The 9,642-nt window shown below is 43.2% G+C and overlaps 1 protein-coding gene across 1 annotated transcript; it reads right to left on the bottom strand.

Moving 5' to 3' along the window:
• Nucleotides 1-201: 201 nt before the first annotated feature.
• Nucleotides 202-3,466, bottom strand: LOC309562018 (protein SPMIP1). Its single transcript, XM_082266116.1, has 2 exons — nucleotides 2,891-3,466; nucleotides 202-456 (listed from the first exon to the last, which is right to left on the bottom strand). The coding sequence occupies exons 1-2, from the start codon at nucleotides 3,312-3,314 to the stop codon at nucleotides 338-340; spliced, it is 543 nt and encodes a 180-aa protein (XP_082122242.1). The 5' UTR covers nucleotides 3,315-3,466; the 3' UTR covers nucleotides 202-337.
• Between the last annotated feature and the right edge of the window lie 6,176 nt (nucleotides 3,467-9,642).

Genomic DNA, 9,642 nt, shown 5'->3' with positions numbered 1-9,642 from the left:
TAGCTGTCACACATACTCAAACAAGTACCTCTACTACATTGTTGAATTGAGACCTTTGCTGTGCTCTGCTTGGTCTGGAAGAACCGGTTTAGAAAGGTGCAATGTACATTGTGTTGTCACCATACAATAGCCAGTAAACAGAGCAGCCACGTTTGATCCCATAATGTGCACAGAGCTCTATACTTGGAAATAGCACACAAATTACCAGTCTATAAAGAAACATTTAATACAGAACAGCCTGATGTGGTTAAACACAAAATTTGTTATATTAAGAATACTCAAGCAAAAATTAATTAAAAAAATGTAAATCAGAAAATCATTGGGGTGATGGAGACTGTCACAGCATCTTGTCAGTGTCTTCTGGTATAGAAAGGACACCGTTCCTGCTATAAAACGTGTCTTTCACTATGCGGGATCTTCCATGGATCGGAGTCTTGAATTCTTTCACTACATCATCTGGAATGAGAAATTAGAATGCAGTGTTACTGAATAGCAATGTACATGTTTAACTCAATAATTCCAATATCAAACATGCTGCTGACTGGACCAGAGATGGTCGAAGTTTTGTGATCCAAGACCCTGTAGAAGCCGCATAGCCTCATATAGTAACAATTACCTAGACTAGTGGTCCCCAAACTGTGGCTCTTTACGCTTACTTTTATATGGCCCTCAGGGCATATCCCCCCCCCCCCCTACTGTGAGCAACACTGGGGTATAGTTACTGTTACTGATGAGGCACTATTATTCCCACTGACATCAATGATGGGACACACTCCCCCTAAAACCATTGATAGGCTATTGTTCAATTCCACAGACAGGAGGATATTTTCTTCTCCCACTGGCCACAGTCTGCCCCCCTAAAGTTTGAAGGACAGTAAATTGGCCTTTTGTTTATAAAGTTTGTAGACCCTTGACCTAGACCGTTGAAATCAAACTGCATATGGGGTTGTGTAAATGGGTGTTTGTTTTCACGCTTTGATGCAGGTTAGAAGCACAAAATTAAATGTGAGTCTGCAGATTCTAATTCACTTTTACGGTGTAGTGTGGAAGACTATAGGTCTATTAAGATGCACTGGCATTACCAAAGCAGGTCCAGCTCTAGCTCTGCCTTTTACTGTGCTTTGCATTTAAATTAATGTACTTGAATGCAAAAGGCAGCATTTGCCCCAATCGACCCACTGAGTTTCCATCTCTGAGTTGAATCACAGGCTACCCCCCAATCTAAAATCCCTGTGTATTACAAATTCGGGAAAGAGTGACCAGATTTCAATGCAAGCATTTGGGATACACTAAAACAAGTGTAGACAGTTATTTTTGCTTTGGCATGTCAATGTTTAAAAATCCTTGAATGGTCTAGCCAAAAAAGATATTAAACACTATGCTGTTATCTGACTTCCTGTTAGTGGGTGAATACATTTGTTTTTCATGGTTCAACTGTATGTTGGAACTTAGCCACCCTCTTTCTTTTGCTCCCAAAATGGATTAGGACTATGAACCTTTGGATTTATAGAATGCATAGAGCAGTGCACACGACCACACCTATTGTGCACTTTCATTCCAAACAAATGGAAGAGAAGAAAGAAAAGGAGAGATTTCTGAGCTCACAAAGAATGTTACAGGGAGGCAGAAAAACACAGTAAGAAACAATTTCATAAAAAATAGATCACAGGACCAATAAGTAGTTCATGTCTGTGGATTATTTTTGAAGAGTAAGGATATTTTAGTGTTGCTTTACATTTATCAATGTGACACTGGGCTGCTGGTGATGGGATTTAAAAGAGCTTACAGAAAATCGGTACTATGATAATATGGAGGCTGCCATTGCTGACCCTGTCCTTCTGATGTTGAACAATTTAGAAATTTGCCTGGCTGGCATGACTGTCCAAAGACCTCTATAATTTCTAAGCACAGATTCAGAACCAGAATGCAGATCAGAAGCACTGACTAATTTACACAATTGTTCTAAATTGGCAAAAAAAAAAAAGGATTAAAGGTTGGAGATTGGCAATGGCTATACCTTTATGTTTATAATAGCAAAACAAATTAATTTATAGGCAGACTTGTATAAAGTACTCGAAATTTCTACTTGAGTAAAAGTACAAGTGCTCGATCAAAAAATTACTTGAGTAGAAGTAGAAGTGCTCGCAGAAAAAGTTACTTAAGTAGAAGTACTAAAGTATTCAACATTTTTTTTACTTAAGTATTGCAAGTAGTTTTTTCAAAAAAATTGCTACTTAAGTACTAAAAGTAAAAAGTACCAGTAGTTTTGAAAAAAAATTTCTACTCAAGTACTGAAAGTAGAAGTACAAGTACTGTGTTATGTAGTTATTAAAGAAAGAAGTCAAAAGTATGAACATCATATTGTTTTTATTATTTCAAATGATTTATTCAAATGATTAACCTGTGTTTGTTAGTAGTTTCTTGATGCACTTTAAGCGCTGTAGCACCATTTATTTGTTTGTTTCATATTTTCTTTTTATTGGAAAGATTTGGTATAGCAGCTTTTATTATACACAGCCTTTATTTTCGTATGCGCTGATTTACAAATGACATTATACACATTTTTTTGAGCTTTATGCAACCTGCCATCTACTGTTCTGGCAGTGGTAGTTTTTTTAAAAGTAACGAGTAACTATGCAGCACAAAAAAAAAATACTTGAGTAGAAGTATCGAAATCATCGAAAAAATGTAGTGAAGTAAAAGTAGAAGTAGGAGAAAAAAATTCTACTCTAGGAAAGTACAGATACCGCATTTCGGTACTTAAGTACAGTACTTAAGTAGTTCTACTTCGTTACTATACATCTCTGTTTATAGGTCTCAGATGATTTGGAATAATTTGACAATTGAGACGGTCAACTTATTTTTCTACAAACAAATATTCAGAACCTACCTAACCTCCAGCCGTAATCCCAGGATGACAAGATGGGGTGTGGATACTTTTCCTCTGGGCCATACTGCTTTCTGTTCTTCAGATACAAGTACCTTCCCTTGCCCTCTTTGGTAAAGCCATCATATAAGACTTTGGAGGAGTGAGGATTGACAGGTCTCATCTCAGCCAGGTTCAGGATGTCCAGCTGGTCATGATCTGGTTCCTCCATCCTGCACACTAGAGGTTGAGGAGTATTGATAAGAGGTGGCAAGGTGGTCACAGGCTGGGGGATGAAAATTTCTCTCCTTTTTTTGGTAGTCTGCATTTTGGGTTCATTAGGATGTTCTTTGTTGTATTTAAGCTTCCAAGTCATTCTAGTGTGAGTTTCCTTCTCAATTAGCTCTTTCCAGCAGTTCTGGTTTCTGGTTGTCAGCAGGTCTCTCATGGTGAATGGATGGGGGTTATGCAATCAGGTTCTAACTGGGGGCAAGGGAGAAGATCCAAAAGAAGGAGAATGCCTGCAGTCAGGGACGTGAAATGTGATCAGTAGCTCCTGTTCTGAGTTTATTGACATCTCCTGGGAGACTGTGGTGTGAACAGACTGGGCAAGTAGGAGCTGGATAGACAAACATTGACACGGCAACTCTACAAAACGTGTCATGAATTAATTACAAGGCACAGAGCTGTCAGATCATTGTAAAGGGAAACAACTGTGGGACTCAAAGACCGTATTTGCACATACAATTTATTTGCACTTCTACATTTTAATACATTCAGCTCCCCACTAAGATCATTGTACCTTATGCTCACCTCAAGAACTGAATGGAAACAGCTAATAATATAAAAAGGATTTCTAACACCTAATTAGAACGCTCCAGGGGTATTAAGTAATACATAAGAAAACTAGGGCACTATTTTTGTTCAGTATGCACCAAGCAATTGTTCAATAATATCTAAATATTCTATACAATGTGGAAGAGATCATGGGGACTTTATTTTGGTGTTGCTCAAAAATACAGTTGTACTGGCAGAAGGTGTTCGATATAATGAATAAAGTATTGCAAGTTACTATTCGCTTAGAACAGTGATGGCGAACCTTGGCACCCCAGATGTTTTGGCCAAGTCATTTAAAATTACCTGTGACAAAATATGGTCTATGTACACTTATGAATATCCTTATTCAGTATATTTGTATGTCTCCTTTTTTCTTTTTCTGTCTTTTTGCTGATTTTACATGTATATTTAATACAATTTAATGATTTTATATATATTTGACAATCATTGATCTTTATTCGGTACCCTTAAAGTCCCATTTGGTCCTTTAAGCCCTCTCCATTTCCCGCCACGGTGGGAGCTCTGATTAACCAGAGCAATGTCATTATTAGTCACACTGCAGTGTAGTTGAGCATCATGGGAAATGTAGTTCCAAAACATCTGGGGTGCCAAGGTTCCCCATCACTGCCTTAGAACCTAAATTTTGTCATTTGGGAATTCTGGGAGAGAGAGAGAACAAGATGAGTTTACTAGACTAGAGGTGGATCGGGCTCTTTTCTATGCCAGTATACTGATTCTACAATTCTGGAGATCCTCTGACCCTCCCACACATAGGTCATGGGTGACTAATGTTGGTAATGCTCTTCTTCTGGAAGGCTGTATTTATCAAGACCGGTGTTGTTTAAAAGCTATGGGGCTTGTGGCTTGATAACATATCACCTCCTCACCACCTGTCAAATGCCTTTGAAAAGTGATCTGATTGTTTATCAGATTGTTTTTTAAGAGACGCAGCCGTTTAGGAGCTAGTCTAAACATTAGTGACCCTGTCAGGATTTTCTGCCATCTATGTCCCATTGTAGAGATTTACATTCACTTCCTGTCCCATGATCAATGGAAGAAAGCCTGCGTTTTCACTCATAAATGCTCCTTGAAAGAGAAGTACAGCCTTTTTTCTCCCCCCAAAATTATACTTAACCAGGTGGATGCAGCATCGATCCGATGCTGCCTCTGTCCCCCGTCGGCTCTAGTACTGAGAACCAAGCTATCAAACATCACCAATCACTTGGGTCTCTCTGCTCTGAGGGTAGAGTGGAGCGAATTAAAGCAGGATGGTTGGATTAGGGCAGAGTGGAGCGGATTAAAGATGGGTGGAGAAGATTAGGGCAGAGAGGAGTAAATTAAAGCAGGGTGGAGTGGATTAGGGCATAGTTGGAGTGGATTAGGACAGAGTGGAGCGAATTAAAGCTGGGTGGAGTGGATTAGGGCAAGGTGGAGCGGATTATGGCAGAGTAGATTACTTTGACGCAGTTGGCCAGCCTAAACATGTATTGCAATGCATGTGAACTAAAAATCCCAGTTTTTATGTAAAATTTGCTAGAAGAGTGTATAGCAGTGTGCAGAGGGTTTATTCAGTGTTTTTAGCATCTTTAGCAATATATACAGTTAGGTCCATATATCTTTGGACAACGGCACAAATTTAGTTTTCTCTGTCGTTCATTGACGGACCAAGCTCCATATCTTCTTGACCGACGGGTTTATACTGCTCTCCATAGGAGTAGGACACTAGGCGGAAAAAAAATTGACCATGCCTAATGGGCAGTCAAGGGGGTATACTCCCACTTCCTGCTACAGGACTTCAGTTTTTTTCTGCCTAGTCAGGAGTAAGGACCTAGTTCCTTGCTGGGATCTCTGGTCCTAGCATTTTTTCCTTTTTAAACAAAATGTTTTTCTTTTCATTATTTTCTGTTCCTGTGAGAAGTACAATCAGTTCTGTTTCTGAGAGAACTACAATCAACTGATGGACTGGGAGACAGACTGGATATCCTAGATCCTTAAGCCCCGTACACATGTACCGATCGTCGGCCGAACGATCGGCCGTCTTTTGTCCAGGGCTGTCCTGTCCGCTGAAAAGTGCAAAAGACTGCACACGAATTTTGTCGGCCAACAACAGCCGACTGCAGAAGTGATGTCATGTCATGGTTAACTTTCTGTGTCTTTTTTCTTCTCTGAGCATGCCCAGTCTTGCAAATCTGCTGATTGTCGGCCGAAATCTGTACTGACTGACGCACAATCGGCCGTTCTGTTGTCGGCGTACAAAAATTTGAATGCCTGCAGGACAGATTCTGTTCGGCCGAAAATGCGCTGTCGGCTGTCGGAAGCATCATACCAACAAGCCGACAATCGGCCGATCGTTCGGCGGCCGAATATTTGCGGCCGACAATCGGTACGTGTTTACGGGGCTTTACAGTCTTCCCAGTCTGGCCAGCGAATGCGACCTGACCTTAGCTCCACGCTGGGTTAGCAGCGACACAGCCCCATTGTGGCCGGCGACTTAAACGTTATGACTAGCCCTGGTCACGATGCTAGTCATGACCTGAGTCGCAGCGTACCTCTGGCCCGCAGCAACCCCATGCCAAGATGGTGGGTGGTCTGTCTGGAGTGGTGCCTGCCTGGTCCCATGGTGTGGTAAGAAGTGTTCCCCCACCCCTCTTAGTGGCCCCTCGGGGTGGACGTGGGCCCCTCCCTGGGTTGGTCAGACACCGAGTGCCCTTTCTTCCCACTTTACGCTCCCCTTAATATTGGGGTTCTGCGGGGTCCCAGTCCGCCTTGTCTGCTATGATGGTGGTCCTGCAGTCACTGGTGTCTAAAGTAGACTTGGCCCCCCAAAATAGGATGAGTAAAAAGTGTCCCTGGCATCCTCTGCCTCCTCAGATTCTGAGGTGGATTTGACCACTGCAGACGTGAGTCACCCTACTAGGTCTGCGTCTACGCACCCTGAATGTTCTGATAGTGAGGATGATTCCTCTTCCTCTACAGTCGCGCATGAAAAGGCTACATGATTGAATCAGTGCGGAAAATGTTAAAATTGGAGTACGCAGCTACTACTGCGTCGGCTGCGACGTTGCAGTTTGGTACCCGCAGAACTTCCAAGGCGACAAAGGTATTCCCACTTCTGGCCTATTTCAACAACATTGTCGCAAGTCAGTGGGATTCCTCCAAACACACTGTCAGGGTGCCTAAGTGCTTTGCTAGAAGGTATCCATTTGAAGCGTCCCTGCTAAAGAAACGGACAGTACCACCCGTGGTGAACTCTCAGGTTTCCAGGTTAAATATTGCCACCCTCCTTCCGGTGGAGGACTCTCCTTCCTTTAAGGATGCCTTTGACAAGAGAGCTGAATATCTGGTACATTACCTTTTCATCCTGGCTAGTTTAATGCTGTGGCCAGGGTTTGCCATAACCTTGGTTTCACAGACATTAACGGAATAGGTTAAGTTCCTATGCCAGGATTTGGAAGGTGTACAGCCTCCTCCTCACCTGGCGGAGCTGGCAGACCAGTTGGTCCAGGGGTTGCAGTATATCTGTGATGATATGAGAGGACAGACATGTGAATGGCTCAGCTGGGTTTCAAAGCACTTGGTGGACTGGTCTGTGAGTAGGTAACCAAACCATTGGATCAGTCAAGGATTCAGCACCTTGTGACTCTCACTTCTACACAAGTACAGACATGACATAGCCAAGCCCCCAACACGCCGGCCAGACACTTTCCTGATACAGGCGGGACGCCACAGCTTTGATCTATGTGTATTGGATTCATTGTTTCTGCTCGCTTGCCTACATGTTTGAGTATGTGCAATTTTTAAATAAATTAGTTTTTTATTACGGTATCACGCTATGTGCATTTTCTCCTTTCTGGATTATTCCTTATGGGCCTTACCCATTTCTATGTGAGGATTGGCTTTATGATACCTGCTCCAGCTCTCCCTGGATCTGCTACTCCGAGGAGTGTCCTGTGGGATCCTTGTGACTGGCCCATACCGATGGTCTATCTATCAAATTAGATGACCATAAGAGTCTGGTAAGCAGCCTATTTTACATCTCCCTTGATCACGGGTGCCATTCAGTGGACATTCTACTATTGCTGTGACTTGTGATTCCTCTCAACTGTGATTCACTGATCTGCTGGCCAGGCTTCCAAGAAGGTATTGACTGATCTCTTCTTTGTAGGAGACCATTTGTTCGGTGCTTCCACGGAGGAGATCATTAAGGGTCTTACATGAGGTAAGAGTACTCTGCCAGGAGTAAAGAGACTCATCACAAGCATGGTCCTTTCTTCTCGGCTCATAAGCGGTCCTTCAGGATCCAAGGACCAGGGATTAAAAAACACCTGTAACCCCGCAGCAGGTTCCAAGAGGCCCTGGCTGGGTAAATCAAGAGCGGGCCCCTTCAGGACTGCAGACAAGCTCACTTCTGCCTGAAGGGGCGTCCTCACCTGTACTTGGGGTGGGGGGACATCTTCGCTTCTTTCCAGATCCGTGGATCTCCTGGATTCAAGACAAATGGGTTCACAAGTTGATTCGGTCTGGGTACAAGATCGAGTTTCGGTCCTTGCCTCAGGCAAGGTTCTTTCCTTCTAATCTGTGTTTGTCCCTAGACGATCCTCAACACAGTCTTCTTGGGGCGGTACAGGATCTGCTCTCATAGGGGGTCATTGTACCAGTTTTGGAATCAGAACATTACCCTTTGGTCGCACCCCGGCTTGTTGGGTGTTTACAAAATTGCTGACCCCGGTGTTGGCTTTATTGAGGCAGAAGGGGATTGCTGGGGTACCTGGAAGATCTCCTTCTGCGAGCAGAGTCTCTGAATGCCCTGAAAGACAATTTGGACATTTCGGTGCAAACTTTGCAAGAGTTCGGATGGAAACTGAATTTCCAAAAATCTGTTCTCGTTCTGTCCACAAAACTGGACTATCTGGGACTGACCCTGGACACGATCTTAGCCCGGGTGTTTCTTCCGGAGGTGAAACTCAAGATGTTGCAGGAATGCGACATGGCTCCTGTTGTCCAACCGGGATCATCCCTCAGGACTTGCATGCAAGTGCTGGGCCTGATGGTCTCCACCTTTGAGGTGGTTCCATTTGCTCAATTCCATACCAGGTCTATACAATCTGATCCTGTTGAGCCGTAGTACGAGGAGATCCCTGATCTGGTGGCTCAGCTCTCTGGCATTTCGACAGGGAAAATCCTTTCTCCCCCTGTACTGGACGATGGTCACAACGGATGCCAGCCTCTCCAGATGGGGAGGTGTCTTGGGTACGGATCCGGCTCAGGGGGTTTGGACTCGGGAGGAGTCCAGTCTGCCGATCAATATCCTGGAAATTTGGGTAATAAGGCTTTGCCTAATTCATTGGACAGATCGTCTGCAGGGGCACCCGGTGAAGAGTCATCAAGGGGGTACCAAAAGTGCCTTAGCAGCCCGGTGCTTTAGTAGCCGGCATTCTAAGATTGGCAGAACGCTTTGTTCCAGCCTGCAGTACATAGCTTTCCAGTTTCAAAAATGTTCAGGGCAATATTACTTACCATAAATAGTTGTTGAGAAAAAGAAAATCATTCCCTAGGGGTGATCTATGTGCATTGTGGTGATGTTAAAAAACATTTTGCTGCAAAGTCCTACCTTTTGTTAGAAAGAGAACAAGAAAGAGAAAGAGCTGTTTGTTTCTCTGTGTCCATGTGGTAAGTGAATCTAATGGAAGTGATTTTGGAATTATCAATTAGTTGTTGCACTTGCAGGGCTCCAATGAGGAATTTTCAGAGTCTGCATCCCTTTAGACATGACTTCTCTCTGTGAGTATCTAACCCAGCCTTTCTTAACCATTTCAGCACAGAAGCCTTGAAATAAATTTCTGGTCTCGGGAACCCCTGTTAAAAATTAAAAATCTACAACTCATGACACATTAGTGTGACAGTCAGTGGGAAGAATGCTCCTTACTCTTGTCATCATT

Source organism: Pelophylax lessonae, assembly GCF_965119305.1.
Source record: "Pelophylax lessonae genome assembly, chromosome: 8".
NCBI classification, from domain to species: domain Eukaryota; kingdom Metazoa; phylum Chordata; class Amphibia; order Anura; family Ranidae; genus Pelophylax; species Pelophylax lessonae.
Note: the sequence above shows the minus strand (reverse complement) of the source record. Positions and strands in the feature narration are given on the sequence as shown.